Raw genomic sequence first — 17,172 nt, 5'->3', positions numbered from 1 at the left:
CGTCATAGAATTCTCATTTTGTCCGTTTTCCTCTATTAGTAATACTTGCGGGTTTATCCCTGCATTCCGAAGCTAAGCAAGCTAGCTAGTGTGCCCAAAAAGCTTTATCACCGCCATACAACTTTGTTTAATCCGATTGCCACCAGCCATTCCTTTTAAATTTTTATTTACCACCAGCCACAAAAGACATCACTACAACATCACGTGACATGGACTCATGGAGTGTTTATTCCCCGGAAATAGAGTTACCAACGAAGCAGTTGGTTTTGGTCGTATACCTGTATATTACAAAGTGCTCCATGCATGTACATACTTACACAAACTCTAAATACTACCACCACGAATTAAACTTACACACATGACAATACGACATGCATACATATATACATGGTGTACCATCCATTATCCCGCAAATTAATTACCTGAGGATGACTAGAGGCGTATATGCAGCCAGCTCGATCGATCTTCAATGGTTCTTCAGTACCCAAACACGTAGCTGTTCTCCAGGGCTCTGAACACCGTGTGCTCCTCCTCCTCCAAGACCCTCACCAGCTCCGGCGCCGCGTGCACGTACACGACCCAATCCCCATCCCCGCGCGCGCTGGGCATCGGCATCACGTACCCGGCGCCGGCGGGCCAGGGGAAATGGTACGACGCGAACGCGGGCCGGCCCGTTCCAAAGTCCAGCCGGCCCACGGGGAAGCCCATCCCGGACGACACGATGCAGGCCGTGGCGTCGGCCCCGCCCGTGCCGCCCAGGTAGGCCCTGGCGGCCGCGGGCCTGGGCCGAAGGGCCTCCACCCAGTCCACCAGCCCGCGGAAGTGGTCCGCCGTCGCCGCCTCCCGCACCCACCGGTGCACGTCGCGCGCCACCTCCGCGAGCGTCATGCGGCGGCGGAGGTCGTCGGCGCTGATCACGCCGTAGGGGATGGTGAGTACGTTCCCGAAGTAGCGCTTCATGGCTTCGTCTCCGTTGTACTCGTCGGAGCAGGACATGCGGGAACGGCCGTCGACGACCATGCCCATGCAGCAGAGCTTCTGGGCCTGCTCGGCCTGGGCCGCGGCGGACGACTTGGAGCAGAGCTGCCAGAGGTGGGCCGTGAAGGACTCCAGCTTCGTGCGGCCCGGCCCGGCAGCGGCCTGCAGGGCGGAGATGTCCGCGGCGGAGATGCGGTAGATGCGGTTGACGGCGGTTGCTTTGGAGGGTGGCGCCTGCTGGGGTGGGACGGAGCTGAGAGGGGAGAAGAGGCGGTCGATGAGGGCGTCCGTGGAGTTGGTGCGCGGCGAAGGGTCTCGTGGGGCGAGGAGCGAGCGGCGGAATGTCGGGGCCGGCGGTGTTGGGCCGCCTCCGCCGCGGGCTGCGGCGGCCCAGGCGACGAGGAAGAGGTTGAAGGAGTAGGCGTCGCAGACGCGGTGGTCGAACGTGCAGCCGACGACGATGCCGCCGCACCTGAACTTGGTCACCTGTCCATGCAGCGCGCGTGCACGCACGTGCCATGCAATGCAATTAGTAAGAGCTGTGAACATTAGTACGAGTAGCCAAAGCACGTATGTTATGTGTTTGTGCATTTCAAGATCGATCGAGGAACAAGATAACGGTCTTCAAAGAAATTAGTTTGACCGTTAATTCATACATCGGCCGTACCTTCCTACGATGTTAATATGTGTACGTGTAAGTTTGTTCGCACATGTTTCATCTACAATCAGAATTACTGGGTACGTGGTTCAATTATGTAGTGTGCGATAAATCGCCCTCTTTTTCAAAAATAAAAATTATGCAGTCAGAATTATCTTGACATAAGTATAATCAGTAACAATAATTTCTCTGTTTAGTGGTGATTCACGGAAAAAATCCGGAGTACTACTGTTTGCCTCTGTTTTGGGTCACGTGGCCCGTGGGGTAGTTATCCAACTTCATCCTTTGCTTTTTCAAAGGTGATCATAGATCCATTGTACTACCTGAACAGAAACCACGCCGGCCAGCTTCTTGGCGGGCACGAGCCGCTGGACGCCCTCGTCCACCAAGCCGAGCCGGAGCTCCTTCAGCTCCGAACCGCCTACCGCCTCCGTGAAGTCGACGCCGCGGCCGCTGCAGAGCAGCTCGGGCTCGCCGTGGGCGCTGGCGACGACCTCCCCCGCGAGCGGGTAGTAGGGCACGAGCACCTTGGCCAGCGCCTCCTTGAGCGCGGCCGCCGTGGGCGCCGGCTGCGCGTAGCAGAGGAACACGCTCACCTCCAGCGGCGGCAGCAGCAGGTCCAGGTTCGACACCGCCAGCCGGTGCTCCTGCAGCGGCAGCGCCGGCGCCACCCTCGTCGTCGTCGTCGCTGCCGGATCGTTGTTGGCGCCGTGCACTTGATCGGTGGTTTCGTTCACCATGTTGTGTCCGTGGGTTCGAGGTATGTGTTTGTGTGTGTGGGGGCGCGCGCGAGAGAGTAATCGAGTATTGACGTCCTTACAGATCAGTGGGAGAGAGTCACCATATGTTGTGTCGACAGTGTCGTAGGTTGCTGTATGTGCGTGTTAGAGAGAGTGATCGAGTATTGACGTCCTTACATATCAAGGGGGAGAGAGTTATCGACACTTGTAAGGCCTGCAGGCCAGGCGTTTGAACTTTGAAGGTGGAACCGATCGTGTTGTTGGGGGTATATATAAGGACAGCACCAGCGCGCGGGCGAAGTTCGCGCTGGGACTTGCAGCGTATCAGCGGTGTTTCCCTTAGACTGAATTTCAGAAAACCACAATTTTTACCTAGATTTTACAGAAACATGGTTATCGCTAATTGTCACACATAATCACCATTTTTTAAACAGGTCTCTTCAAAAAATTCAAATATGCACATATAAGTGCCACTCAGCGCTGTTGACGGGCTTTCTTTACGACCCGACCGTTTGTTGATCTCCTCCTCCACGTCCTTGCATTTGTCAACGACGCCGTTTACGTATGATCATCAAAACACTACCACTGACGCACGCGCATGAATCACCAAAATGGACATATGTATTTACCCCGCAACTGTCTCGGAAGCCAGATGACCTTTGTGGTTATAATTGAGAGACTGAATGTAACAAGAACAGTAATAGGTCAGCAAAGTGGGTCGGGTCGTGTCTTGGCCGACGTGGCGCCTGACATGCGTGACCCACCTGTCCATATAAAAAGTGTCGACCAATTAGTACAAAATGGACGATATTTTTTATGGATCGGCCGTAGGGAGTAACATGCATGCATATATGTAAGCCAGCATCATATACTTCTTCCGACCCATATTATTTGTATCAAATTTGCCCAAATATACATGTATCTATGTTTAAAAGACAGTTTAGATACATGTAATATTTCGACAAGTAATCCGGTCCGAGGAGTATTGATTCTCAATTTGTCTCTTCCCTGGCATTTGGGAATTCGATCTTCTGTTGATCGATGCATGGTGTGCGCATCTCTTGTTTTGGAGTTGTTGTGCTTGTGCGTGGTTTCGATAGTTCCTCTCGACCTCATTTTTGTGTTGTCGACTCAAAATCACTGTCCTTGATAGATATTGCACGTTCGTAACGCACTATAAGTTATCTTTTCCTTGTACATGCAGGAAGTACGTACCGAAACCACATGCGTGGTAGTACTCCGTATTGAGTGTTGACACATTCACACACCCATTAGAGTGAAAATCCGTGCAGCCCTCAGCATGATTCTCCCTCACCAATTCACCATACATGTAGGCCTTATCAGCTAAACCCCCAGATACATCATGAACAGCTTATACGCGCGTGTTCGAGAAAACTAATGGAATGAAAGACCAGTATAATCAATGATGCGCCCTGGGTTTTCATTTTCCATACCAATCAAAGAAAGCTTAGAGGGAAAACAAAAAGGACTTGGTCGTTCTCGGATTAAGGCTTTAGCTCATTCGTCGTTGTCCTAGCAGTAACTGACTAGCATGGGGAGCAACCTCGCCATGTTTAGCACCCTTCAACTGAGATCTCGGGTAGATATCTGAACTGAACCGGCCAACCACCGACTCAATCAGCGTAACGCTCCTCCGTTCATATATAAATTGGTCACTTGTCACTGTCGTGGTATTTGGTACCGTACGCAGAAGGGATTATATTTTTTTTAGAAACATAGTAAAAACGCATGAACGCACACACGCACACCTACCCCTATGAGCACCTCCGAAAGACTGAGCCGGCAGATCATGAGAGATTGACGAAGTCACCACAGACGTCTCGTTGTTAACAGGTACGTCACCTACCACTATGAGCACCTTCGAAAAACTGGGCCGGCAGATCATGAGAGATTGACGAAGTCACCACAGACGTCTCGTTGTTAACGAGTACGTCACCTACCACTGAAAAAATAGTGCCGGTTAAATTCCGAAATAATCCAGAAAAATGTGACACCCATGTCAAGTCTAGGACATGAGCCTGAGTGGGCTGATTCCACCACAAGTAAGCAGACCACCTGAGCTTATTTTCTAGCAGTGATTTTGCGACAGTTTTTATCTCATCAATCTTTTTATTCGAGCCAGGGGATTCCGCTTTCGACCAAGCACTTAAACGGCTCAATCAGCAGAACACGAGTTTTATCATCATGTCAACTATCTCGTCCCTCCAAACGGGATTTGGATTCCGAAGGTCGGAATCAGACGGATTAACTAGGGCAGGATACTGATTCTGAGGATTAGGAAGTTGAAATTTGTTTTGGACTTACTGCTACAACAACAACAACTTTGTATTACGTAGGTTGAGATCAGATGGGATTAATTAAGACATGTTGCTGATTCCAGGGATCAAAAAGTTGAGGTTTATTTTGGACTTTGTCCACAAGCTGATAGTTTAAGGATTTTTTTTTTAAATTAAAACCCTTAGGCTTTTGCTAGGGGTCGTTTGGCACTTAATTCCGTAGGAACAGTTTCATTTTGTCCAACCTCTATAAAATTTCCGTTGGCGACAATTAAAATTATGTCACGCATCTAATCTCTAACGGCTCGTTTGGCACCCACCATTTGGGCATAGAATTGTAGAATTCATTTTAAATTCAAAAAACAACTTGTTTGGTTAGCACGGAATTAGCCACAGGAATTCAATCTCAAATTCCATGGAATCACACTATAACTAGTCTCAATTCCTCTCTAAAAGCCATCATTTCTCTAAAATTGTCTCTCACTCTTCAATTCCATGTGGTAGACAAACATGATTTTTTAACCCGGAATCCAAATTCAGATAGGATTTCATTTCATTTTGATCAAATGAAATGAATTCTTGGTTGCCAAACGAGCTGTAAAGAAAATTCTTATGTTTCGATGTGGTGCAACCGTGCAATCAAGAATTTCTATAATGTATTCGTAGAAAACATAAGTGTTTCTTTTCCTACCGAAAAGTGCTCTTACTTTTGGTGGTTTCTAAACTCTTTTCACTCATGTATGTTAACTAAAAATTTTCTCAAGACTCACATGTGTTAAATAAAAATTTCCGCAGCAACGTGCGGGGGCATCATCTAGTACAAAATAAACATGGCGCCGTTGAGAATGCAGATCACTCCTCCACTCCTTCAACCGAGACCTCGATCGGAGGAGGTTCGGTAGCTCACTCCACCAAGTAACAAGCAGCACAAAAGGCTCACTCACTTGGTTCACTTGTCACACTCACCATACTAATAAGGGTAACCATCACCCTCAAACAGTTCATATCTCTTCCGAGTACAATTGACAACGACCCACGCATCCCATTGTCACGGTGGCACTCGACGGCGTACGGTTTTGTAACGTGCATCCACGGGGAATGTCGGACGGACCTTGAAATCTTGTTGATCCGCCGAAGAAATATGGACTTAGGCACGGATCGATGGATGCAGGCAAGCTAAAGCTGGTGGCACAGTAATTTCTGCCTCCTTTCTCTGCATGATGACGCTTGGCAGATGGGGAATGAGCCCACGACACAGCGAAAGGTTTTGCCTTTTCGGGCGTAGGAAACTCGGATCAAGTACCGGTAGTTCGGACTTGGGTTGACCCCTTTGGTTTCACCTGGTAAAAAGGGCAAGAAATGGATGATCACCCTTTGAATCACATCCGTCGACGGGGACTGGCAACTACACCCGAATAGACAGCCCCCCGTCTCTGTCGTCTTCGCGATTTCATCCGAAAATTGACCGAAACATCATGACGCTCGGATCGGCTCACCCACACCACACTTGTGCCGATTCTCAGGACTTGGGAGTAGCCCCAACAATTCAGCGACGCACACATCGTGATCTCAAGACCAAATTTAAGCTCTGCATGCATTGCGATTAGGGAGGTCCAGAAAAGGTTTCAAGTCTTAGCCCATTCCGTGAAGCCGTGCTTCTGCTTCTTTTGTACACTCACGAGGCCGGGGTTGAAAACTTGGGACCGGTGAACGAATGAACTACCAGCGTGTACGTACATGGTTGCCAGTTTCGAGGTTTGCACAGGGACAGACCGGACAGTCCTCTAACGCTGCAGAGAAATAACCACTACACTTTACACATGCACGGACAGCCTTCTAAGTTCTAACACTGCAGGGAAATAACCACTGCACTTTGCACAGAGACACGCACAGTCTTCTAACATTGCAGAGAAACAGTATTGTAAGCTTCCGTTGAATTGTCCAATTGACCGGCCGGGACCAAGCAATGCACTACTATCGGAAATTAATTCTTGCTTTTCGTTGTACCGCTAGCTCCGTGAGGGCCGTGGGCCGTGGCTCCAGCAGAGTAGGGAAGGTTTTACTACTCGATCGTTGCCCTTGACGGAAATGCCGTGAAGCCTGCACCTAAATTCCAAAAGCTGCGATGTCAAATATCACGTACGTCGCTATACGCCACCAAATTATTTACTCTATGCAGAGAGAGCTCCTGCAAGGACTTATATGTATAAATTACGGCATCTTGGTGTATGGTCTCTGTAGGTGTGCATGACCCAATGCCCCAATGGTACCCCTTTCTTAATTTCGAGTATCATGTGATGTGGCACGCCATGGATTTTTCCTAACGTCGGATTCCATTTAAATCAACTAGTAGTGCCGTGCGTATTGCTCTGCTTAGTTAGACATAACTAGTCCTTCCGTTCCATTTTTTTTGCAAACGTGAGACAAGAATTATGAAAGGAATGTAGTACTAGCAACCCTAGAAGGTGCAACTCCAGCTCCAACCTCAGTGGGGAACATCGAATGGGCACCATGTTTAGGACAACGCGCAGAAGGAATGCTAAGTTGCACAGTCTACTGGCACGCTGCCGCTGAGGCAAGACGTTAGGTGCACCAACAACCACCTTGCTAGCCCCATGCATTCATGGCCCATACCCGTCCAACGGCTTAAGTAATTGCCTGACCTTTTTCTTTTTCTTATGAAAATGTTGGAAAGAATATCAGCGTTTAATTTCATCATCGGGTTGTCCAGTGACACACGCATAACAAGCTTTCTTTTTAGAGGAAGTAACAAGCTGCTCGGAGAAAAATGGAACCGTAAAGTACTTTTTTTTTAGAATAGTGAAGTACTCGTCGCAAAAAAAAAGGAACCGTGAAGTACGTGCAGTGGTCTTTGTCGAACAAGCCAACCCAACATCATGACGGCCCATCTAGTGGTCCTGTTGGTGACCACAAGGCCCAGTGCGTGCGGCTTTGCAGCTGCCGCCGGGCCGTAGCCCGTGGAGCCCGTAGCTTAGCGCCTCCGCCGTCCGCCCCCAGAGCCCCGCGCGTCGCCGCCGCCGCCATCGCCGTTCCCGTTCAACCTCGTCGCTTCCCTGCTGCTCCACCCCGTCCGCAATCTCGGAAGTTGTTTCCTGAGGTACGAGGTTTTGTTCATCCAGTGATTATTTGGTCCCAAACTGAACCTTCATCATTCACAAATTCCGGGTGTGCCGGTGCACACTTGGCACACTATCTAGATCCACTACCGTTGAATTTCTCGGGCGGTTTATGTGATGGGTGGAGTCATCTCGCAGATTCCTGGGCCATGGTAGGCTGGCGGGCGGCGGGCGTTCGTGCCGTTCTTCGCCGGCTCGGCGCGGCGGCGGCGGAGAAACCGGATTGCCGTGTGTTCGCAGCGAGATATAGCAGCAGCACGAGCAGCTGCGCGAATGCTCCATTTCGCTTGGGTGTGTGCCTGATTGTCCCTAATCTCCATTTCATTACCGTATTGATATGCACTGGCGTAACATGTTCTGAATACAGGTAGACAGCTTTGCTACAATTTATGTAATTTATGCAGCACACAAACGCACACAATGCTGGTACTATGGTCCTTGTTGCTTTGGTTGTAACCATCTTTTGGTGAGGTCTGATACTGGATGACATGATGTTCACGTGCTTATGTTTAGAACCATCCTTTTTAGTACCAAGTTTAGTGATGGTGTTTTATTCTTGATATTCTGATAGCTTTCTAACAGTAGTTATTTCTAACCATGTAGGCCAATACACAAATTTGTTGAGGACACACAATTCTACCTCCAGGGGGATTCCAGCGAACTTTCATCAGCTGATCCGCAATGCTGTAATGCACTTTCCCTGTTCTGCTTCAGTTTTGTATCCACCACTGTTTAAGTAGGGCTGCTGGTTGACCTTTGGAGTTTTCATGATAACTGAAATTCCTTTGCAACTAACAGACATCGATCATATTTTGAAAAATGCTTTCGTAAGCAGGGATTTTGATTTTTTTCCGTTTACAATCGGGAATTGGTATTTCATTGTAGGGAATATCAACCACAAGGAACTTACTTGCTGCAGATGATGCTATGGTTCCCGTTTCTTCTCCTTTGACACCTCCACTGGGGGATGCAGGAGAGCCTGACAAAAAGGGAGCAGTGGTTAAGCGACTGAAAGTCCAAGCCATAAAGAAGGATATCAAGCAGGTACAACAGCTCAGTATTTGTTATATTCCTCCAATTATCCTAAAATGTTTGAGTAGGGATATGTATGCAGTTTCTGAAAACTTCTCTTTAAGGTGTGGTTTTGTCAAAATACATCTAGTTCCGTGAAAGTGTTTACATGCTTGATATGTCTCAAACTAGAGCTCAGCATGTAGAATATCATGCATTAGTCTGTTTGATGCACGTCACTTGTCATTGTTAAATATGTGTTCCTGAGTTTTGCAATGTTGCATAGCAAATCACATTGTTAGTGAGTAAAAAAACGCTTTCAGTGTATGCATGTCGGTTTTCAGTATAAGCTGTGCTTGCCTTTTAGCATCAATTTGAAAAGTGTTTGTACCTTTATTCATCGCTGAATTTATTTTATATTTGGCTGGAAACATTTGCTTATCTTACTTCACTGGAATGGTGAGCATGTAGAGAGATCAAGGCAGTCCAGCAGACTTCATGAACTGGTGTACTGCTCACAATCTTTAACTAGTACCATGAAGAGATATTCATTTCTCTAACTCATCTTAATCTTTCTGGCTATTTTAGAGCCCCAAGAAGGTGAATCTGGTAGCCAAGCTAGTTCGAGGAATGCGTGTGGAAGACGCCCTTTTGCAGCTGCAAGTGACAGTTAAAAGGGCTGCAAAAACTTTGTACCAGGTTCAGTAATTAACAAAATCTTACCTGCTCAAGTATCTGTACCATTTCCCGTGATAGCTCCAGATAACCATTGGTATCTTTCCTGAGAGTTTCTTCCTACCAATCGCTGTAGGTGATTCATTCTGCTCGTGCCAATGCAGCTCACAACCATGGATTGGATGCTGAGAAACTTATTGTGGGTAAGATTGCAACAAACCACACATTACTCCCGTCTCTGAAATAAATTCAATCTTATGCATTTTATCTCCCTTATCCTTGACACTGCAGAAGAGGCCTTTGTGGGAAAAGGGCTTTATCTTAAGAGGTTGTCTTACCATGCCAAAGGGAGGTGTGGTGTCATGGTGAGACCTAGGTGCAGACTGACGGTGGTAGTTAGAGAAGCTACGGCTGAGGAAGAAGCAAAGATTGCTAAACTCAGAGTTAGCAACTACAAAAAGCTCACCCGAAAGGAGAAGCAGCTCATGCCTCACCGGCTTATTGAGGTTAGCCCAAGGTGGGCTCGCAAAAGGAAAGTGGAGACTGGTGTTACAGCATAACTACAGAATAGGTATGAGTTTCTGTCTGAAGGATCGGTCTTTCTTCATTGGCCTCGAGCTGGAGAGTAGCTGCATTTTCAGTTTTCTAGTTCATCCGTTGAAATTTACAGAACAATTGTGGGTCTCACGTGAAAGATTGTGGTCTGTCCTGACCAGTCTGTTCTGTATGAACTCTTTCAAGACATGTACCCTGTAGTCTTTTGGCTTCGGTGACAAATTCTGCTTAACAACAAATAAATTGACTGCTGATGGTGCTGTTTGCCTGTTTGATCGGTCTGTTTTTGATTGAGAAGTTGAAATATTGCCTTATTCTCAGCACTTAATTTTTTTTTATCATCCGTGAAGTGCATTGTGTGATCTTTGCTGGTTTGCCATTTGTGTGATCTTTGCTGGTTTGATATCGGTGTCTTTGTCATGAGGTAGACGTCATTTTGGTACTAGCGTCGGTGAAAGTGACCATTGCCGTCTGTTTTTTTTTTTAGAAAGATAGGCTCCTCGCCCGGTTCCATTTCATATAGAAACGAAACAAAGTTCAGCTGTTGCGTCTGTCTTGCACCCCCTGTAACCATTGCCGTCTGTCACTAGGCTCAGGTTGTGGGTTCTCTGGCGTGATAATTCTGCAAGGTGCTATTAAGAGTGTGTTACTCATTTGGTAATTTCATTAGATCATGGGTCTGGCTATTAGTAAGTTCACTTAAAATTGTTTCTGGTTTCCGTCAATTTTGACCCAGAATACACCCCTCCCTGGCTCCCTCTCTGCCGTCAATGAGTCAATCCGCTCTCCTATACAGCCCAATCCTAACCCCTAAATCCCTAGTAGACTGTTAGAATCGTCTCCTCTGTTCATTGTCACTGCCCCAGCCTTGAATGCGACCTTGCCTCTGTCTCGGTCCCATATCTCGTCACTCGTAAAAACCAATCGAACCCCCAATTTTGTTTTGAAGCAACTGAAGACTAGCAAACATGTGGGATTATACAAAGATGTTAGATTATGATGATTGGATAATTTTTTATTCTTAAATTTCTTATGTACAAGAATGCGTTTCTTGCAACCCGAATTTATGCACAAAAAGAAGGAGAACGGCCAACCACCCATGCTGTCACCCAATAGTACAATACAAATATATAACGTCACCCGACAGTGAAGTTCGGAGTAATATCGGGCCGGATGCTAGGCCACTTCTTCCCTTGTTTCATCATCATTCTACTAGCCCCAGATGGCAGATGATACCAACATCTCTCGTTCCCTTCTACGTACTTACACAACGTTACATCACAAGTGAGTGAAATACCACGGAGATCATGTGTTTCATGCAGGTCGAATTTATGTACAAAAAAGATGAGGAAAACGGGCTGCCAAGCAGCCAATTTAAGCTTTTGGTTTGAGTCTATGAGCTAGACACAGGTGTCCGCACGTCGAGCTTCCGACGCACGGCCTGCTGGAATGGAACATTCTGACGGTGCTGGCTTGGAGATCCGTCGCGACTGAGTTTTGTCCGATTTCTTTAAATTAAAATAAGGTAAACGCAACAAACCATTTTGTCCTCGCGGACAGGCGGGCAGACGGCGGGACGGCCGCTGTGAAGAACAGAAGAGTCTTGAAAGAGCTTCACGACGATAACTGGATTAGTGCTATGTCCGACATCAGCACCGAACATCAGCAGGTAGTATATTGTAGTACACAGTTGCGTCAGTTTGACTTTTTGGCGAATATTGTAGTACACGGTGGGCTTAACTCGGGTGTTCGTGATGCAATTAGTTGGAGATGGCTGAGGGTGGCGACTACACGGCATCATCTACGTATAAGGTTCGGTTTAACCTGTTTTATAATCGCTTTGGTGCTGAAAACAAATTGGAGGGCTTATGCGGGCCAATGCAAGTTCTTCTCTTGATTCATTCTTCGTAGTAAGATTCTTACGGCTGAGAATTTGGAAGCGAGAGGTTGTGACCACGACACAATATGTAAGCTGTGCAATTTTTATCTGGAAACCGTCACACACCTTTGCAAGGATTGCACCTTCACCAAATATGTTTGGGCAACCCTTCGAAGTTGGAATGTCATTCAAGCCTCTTCTATGGATATTATACGATTCGGTTGAGGATTGGTGGAATGCGGATAGAGCAAAATCACTCATTATCGTAGGAGGCACTTCGATGGATTGCCCATCTACTGCCTATGAAATGTGTCAAAAGAGCGTAACCGCAGAATCCTCTGCATGCTGCATGAGGAGGCAAACGGTTCCTCCAGTGCGAAGTCGCACCACCGAAAGTCTGATATGGTGAGTACAAGCTGGATCAATTTGTAAATTTCCAAACAGACGAAACAAAAACATTAAGTTAGATGTTCTTATAAAATGGTTTTGCTACGGGGAAGTTGCCATTTTCCAATTAGAGATTGGTCGACGAGTTGGCCGTCGGATTTTAATCCAACGGCAGAAGTGGGATATGAGAGTGGGAATGGCACCCAAATCTTAATCCAACAACTCAGGTGTCTATTGAGATTAGCATGCGCCCGAAATATAGCCACACTATTATAAAACATTGCCCTTCTCGTGGATCTACAATTGATTAGTTTTGTTTTTCCGAAAAGAACACGGATCTAACATAAGGGTTCACGAGAAATACAAACCATCTCAAATAAATAAAAAAACTAGCCGCTGGAGGAAAAATCACCGCCTCGATATTCGTCTGTTCCCCTCGCCTCCGATAGCCTATCGGGCATCTGGAGGTGAGGGGAACCACGAATCAACATCTGCCCGTCGTCTTAGTACCTTTCTCGTAAGGTTTTGTGTATCCTTGGCGGCGGCGTCCTGACGGTGGAGGCGACGACGTGCGGATTAATGGTCCCCCTGCTCCATCCCCGTTCTGAAGTGGCTATCATAGTCTACTCTATGGAGTTTGTGGATCTCACGACTCGTAATTTCGTGATTTTGACCATCTTCCTCATCGGTTCGGCGATAATTCAATGGTTTGACAACGGGTCTTACATGGGGTGTGTCCCGCGCGTTCAAAGCTATCAAGTTCTCAACCGCTAGGGGTGGGCGGCTTAGTAAAATCTATAAGGTTAGTCCAACTTATGCAGGTTCGGTCTCTAATGTTTTGTCACCAGAGATTTGGACAAATATCAAGATGCGAATGGCGCAGCTAGATGGTTGTTCTAAACAAACATCTCAAATAAAAATTATATCAAGATCACCGGATCACTGAATGACCATTGCCGCCACCAGAACAAGCCAATGGAGCGTTGTTGTCGTCATTCCCCTACCAGAGCCGACCGATCTTGCCAATTACGGATGGGAATTCCTCGTGCACGTGCCCCTAAGGAACAAGGTCCCAAAGTTGTAGTCGTCGTTGTCGAACCATTGAATCGATCCGAAGAAAATGACACCAGATCTCACCAACATGCACGCACGATAGCATGGCAAGAAACCCTGAGGGGACGACAAGGATCTATGCCGGTGCTCCATTGGGTAATGCATAGGCAACGCTCACGGCAACGAGGTCAAAGTCAAGAACGGCCTCAAAAGGGTCTGTACACTACTACAGAAATCTACATCAGTAACGGACGAAAAGGTACATCAGTAACGGGCCGGGGGCCCGTCACTAACTTCCTGTCACTAATGTGGGTATCATCAGTAACGGGCAGCCTGCCCCGTTACTGATGTCTAAGACATCAGTGGCGGGCAACAACACCACGACCGACACTAAAAACATTTTCACGATTTAAAAAAAAAGCACCCACTTTCGCAGGCACCTCGTTCCAATCGCCAACCGGAACAAGAATTCATAGAATGAAAAAAGCATCCGTTCCCGTCTCCGGAATGAGAATTCATACGGTCAAAAAAATCACAGAAGCAGATCCAAACTAATGAAAATGAACCTAAAACTAAAACAGATCCGACGATGACGAGCTCCTCCTCTCCTCTCTAACGACGAGCAGCTCCTCCTCCTCTCCTCTCGTCCCCTCTCCTCTCCGATGAGCTCCTCCTCTCAGAGTAAACCAAATAGAAAGCGAGTTAGAGGGAGAGAGAAATCAGAGAGAGGGAGAGACTAACCGAGAGAGGAGGGGGAACCAGTGGCTCGCCTGGTCAGGGGAGCCGGATCCGGCGGAGATGGCCACCACGACACCTGCGAGGGAGAGAGTTAGAGAGGGAAAGTTAGAGAGAAGGAGAGAGGAAGAGAGAACTTACCGCGAGAGGTGGTGTGGCGGCCGGTGGTGCTCTCCTCAGATCCATGGCGCAGGGAGGCGGATCCGGCCGTGCCCTCCTCGGATCCATGGCCGGCATGATGTAGGATGGCGGGGGAGGAGAGACGAGGGAGAGGAGGGAGCTTGGGCGCCGTCGGTCAGGTGAGACGAGGGAGAGGAGGGAGTTCGCCAGGGGGAGAGGGAGCTCGCGGCCAGTGGAGAAGAGAAGGGGGGAGGGCGCTCGGGCCAGTGGAGAGAAGAGAAGGGGGAGGAGGGGCGCTTGGGCCAGTGGAGAGAAGAGAAGGGAGAGAAGCGGCTGAGAGAAGGAGGGGAATGAAGTTAGGGTTTGGGGAGTTGTTATATAGGATGGACAGTTTGGGCCGCAAATGGGTTGGGCCCAAGCCGCACAAGTGGTCATCAGTGGCAGGCACAGATGTAAAGCCCGCCACTGATGTGCGTTTTTGTGATGCGCCCGTCACTGATGAGGGGTCATCAGTGACGGATTTTGTGCGTCCGTCATTGATGACCCCTCATCGGTGACGGGTTTTTCCCGCTCGTCACTGATGACCTCCATCAGTGACGGGCTCGTTACGCACGTCACTGATGAGCCGTCACCCGTGATATGTTTTGTAGGAGTGGTATCATCTGTACATGTGGCGATGATTGCACGCATACAGATTTTGTATAGGCAGGGATTCACGGGTTGTGGATTCTCTTTTCCGCAATTATGAACCAAGTCTTCGATACATTTTCCTGGCACTCCCCAGCTAGCCATGCATGCCTCGTCTCATCTTACAAAGTTTCTTCCTACTGACCGAACCAACTAAATAACTAATACTGATGCGAGAGTATGCATAGGAATATTTTAGTATAAGATATGACAGCCTTGTAATTTGCAGGTGAGAATAAAATCATTCTCAAGATGGTACGAGTCGGTTTTCTTAATTTGAGTTAGCTTTGACATGTGTGTCACACGCAGTGAGCCAACTAACTAAGCTCTGAGCGTACGTCTCTTCTTAACCTCACCCGGCCCAATAAATACCCACCCATTCATCCATCCATCACTCACTCAAACTAAGCACACATCTGCAGCACACACAAAGCATATATTCCCACCAAGCCACCATGGTGCACTACGATGCCACGAAATGCCACGTGGACGCCGAGGTGATCATCACGACTGCCGTGGCGTCCACGTGGACCGTGGCCCCGGCGCTGCCGCTGCAGGAGCACCGGCTGCCGCTCTCCAACCTCGACCTCCTCCTGCCCCCCATCGACGTCGGCGTCTTCTTCTGCTACGCCTCCGGCAACGGCAACGACGACGATGTCCCCTCGGCGTTGGCCCTGAAGGCGGCGCTGGCCAAGGTGCTGGTGCCGTACTACCCGCTGGCCGGCGAGGTCGTTGCCACCGCCGCCGGCGAGCCGGAGCTGCTCTGCAGCGGCCGCGGCGTCGACTTCACGGAGGCCACCGCCGCCGGCGCCGAGCTGAGGCAGGTCCGGCTATCCATGCCGGACGAGAGCGCGGACAAGCTGGTGCCCGCCAAGAAGTCCGGGGTCATGAGCGTGCAGGTAAATTAGTTTAACTAGAATCTCGGAGTACATAACACACTGATCGAACACCTGATAAATCATTGTTTCGGAATGTATGAAGTTCACGAAGTTCAAGTGCGGGGGCGCCGTGGTGGGCTGCGTGTTCGACCACCGGGTCTGCGACGCCTACTCCTTCAACATGTTCCTCGTGGCATGGGCCAACGCAGCCCGTGGCGGAAGCAGCTCCGTCTCGCCGGCTCCATCCTTCGACCGCTCATTCCTCGCTCCGAGGAACGGCATTAGCAGCAGCGTGGACACGCTGGCCGACCGCCTCTTCGTCCCCGTCAGCCGCGTGCCGCCGCCATCCACGTCGGCAGCTCCTGCGGCGGCCACGGAGGCTTTCAACCGCATCTACCACGTGTCCGCGGCCGACGTGGCGGCGCTGCAGGCCGCGGCGGGGCCCGGGCGCACGAAGCTCGAGGCGTTCACGGCCCACCTCTGGCAGCTCTACGCCATGGCTGCGGACACGTCAGACCGCCGCCCGTCGTGCCGCGTCAGCATGGGCGTGGTCGTGGACGGGCGCTCCCGCCTGCGCCCGGACGGCGCCATGGGTGCCTACTTCGGGAACGTGCTGACCATCCCCTACGGGATCCTCGGCGCCGGCGACCTACGTGGCATGGCGCTCGCCGACGTGGCGGCCGACGTGCACGGGTGGGTGTCCGAGGCGGCGAGCGGGGAGCGCTTCCGCGGGCTCGTGGAGTGGGTGGAGGCCCATCGGCCCGAGCCCACGGTGGCCAGGGCCTACCTGGGGGCCGGGGAGTCGGATTCGATGGTCTGCGTGGTGTCGTCGGGGATGAGGCTTCCGGTCGGGGAAGTGGACTTCGGGACGGGCCGGCCCGCGTTCGCGTCGTACCACTTCCCGTGGCCCGGGGGCGCCGGGTACGTGATGCCGATGCCCAGCGCGCGCGCCGGGTCAGGGGACTGGGTGGTGTACGTGCACGCGGCGCCGGAGCTGGTGAGGGCCATGGAGCAGGAGCCCACGGTGTTCAGAGCGCCCGACGGCCGCCGCATATTTGGGTGATTTTGCATTGGTCGATGGACATATATGCATGCATGTAAGGCACGTAAATTTCCCATGTGTGGTTTACGGTTTCATCGTCTACGTACGTGTGCTTGTAAGCGTACGTACTGTGTGTATTCTGATCTCCGTGGTAGTGCATGATTTCACTCACTTTGTGATGTAAAGTTGTGTGTACATAGAAGGGCACGCGAGATCTTGTATCACCTGGGGCTAGCTAGCAGAATGATGATGAAACAAGGGGAGCAGTGCTCTGGCTAGTCTCCAGCCCAATACTACACGGTGTTACAATTAGCCCACAAAAAAAGACTTTAAATCCTCC

At 49.6% G+C, this 17,172-nt stretch overlaps 3 protein-coding genes across 4 annotated transcripts; 2 read left to right on the top strand and 1 right to left on the bottom strand.

The window, feature by feature from the left end:
• Positions 1-131: 131 nt before the first annotated feature.
• On the bottom strand, positions 132-2,633 carry LOC100823132 (putrescine hydroxycinnamoyltransferase 1). Its single transcript, XM_003581585.4, has 2 exons — positions 1,960-2,633; positions 132-1,464 (listed from the first exon to the last, which is right to left on the bottom strand). Exons 1-2 carry the CDS (start codon positions 2,374-2,376, stop codon positions 478-480), a joined length of 1,404 nt encoding a protein of 467 aa, XP_003581633.1. The 5' UTR covers positions 2,377-2,633; the 3' UTR covers positions 132-477.
• Positions 2,634-7,619: 4,986 nt separating this feature from the next.
• On the top strand, positions 7,620-10,324 carry LOC100829255. The gene is made up of 7 exons (XM_003580463.4): positions 7,620-7,791; positions 7,949-8,101; positions 8,414-8,496; positions 8,696-8,854; positions 9,410-9,520; positions 9,633-9,699; positions 9,788-10,324. Exons 2-7 carry the CDS (start codon positions 7,960-7,962, stop codon positions 10,054-10,056), a joined length of 831 nt encoding a protein of 276 aa, XP_003580511.1. The 5' UTR covers positions 7,620-7,791; positions 7,949-7,959; the 3' UTR covers positions 10,057-10,324.
• Positions 10,325-15,311: 4,987 nt separating this feature from the next.
• LOC100822824 (hydroxycinnamoyltransferase 2) lies at positions 15,312-17,172 on the top strand. 2 transcript variants are annotated; one of them, XM_024455517.1, is made up of 3 exons: positions 15,312-15,383; positions 15,435-15,811; positions 15,894-17,172. In XM_024455517.1, the coding sequence occupies exons 1-3, from the start codon at positions 15,368-15,370 to the stop codon at positions 16,851-16,853; spliced, it is 1,353 nt and encodes a 450-aa protein (XP_024311285.1). In that variant the 5' UTR covers positions 15,312-15,367; the 3' UTR covers positions 16,854-17,172. The 2 variants fall into 2 exon arrangements, with proteins under 2 accessions (XP_024311285.1, XP_003581632.1); XM_003581584.4 differs by having other exon boundaries at positions 15,312-15,811.

This window comes from Brachypodium distachyon, chromosome 5, assembly GCF_000005505.3.
Source record: "Brachypodium distachyon strain Bd21 chromosome 5, Brachypodium_distachyon_v3.0, whole genome shotgun sequence".
Lineage (NCBI taxonomy): Eukaryota > Viridiplantae > Streptophyta > Magnoliopsida > Poales > Poaceae > Brachypodium > Brachypodium distachyon.
Note: the sequence above shows the minus strand (reverse complement) of the source record. Positions and strands in the feature narration are given on the sequence as shown.

Excerpts from the sequence above, each read along its gene's own strand:
- LOC100823132 (XM_003581585.4), bottom strand. The coding sequence starts at position 2,376 with ATGGTGAACGAAACCACCGATCAAGTGCACGGCGCCAACAACGATCCG. Across the intron at positions 1,465-1,959 it reads CCGGCGTGGTTTCTGTTCAG|GTGACCAAGTTCAGGTGCGG; the intron begins GTAGTACAATGG and ends CTGCATGGACAG.
- LOC100829255 (XM_003580463.4), top strand. The coding sequence starts at position 7,960 with ATGGTAGGCTGGCGGGCGGCGGGCGTTCGTGCCGTTCTTCGCCGGCTC. Across the intron at positions 8,102-8,413 it reads GAATGCTCCATTTCGCTTGG|GCCAATACACAAATTTGTTG; the intron begins GTGTGTGCCTGA and ends CTAACCATGTAG. Across the intron at positions 8,497-8,695 it reads ATCAGCTGATCCGCAATGCT|GGAATATCAACCACAAGGAA; the intron begins GTAATGCACTTT and ends ATTTCATTGTAG.
- LOC100822824 (XM_003581584.4), top strand. The coding sequence starts at position 15,368 with ATGGTGCACTACGATGCCACGAAATGCCACGTGGACGCCGAGGTGATC. Across the intron at positions 15,812-15,893 it reads CCGGGGTCATGAGCGTGCAG|TTCACGAAGTTCAAGTGCGG; the intron begins GTAAATTAGTTT and ends GAATGTATGAAG.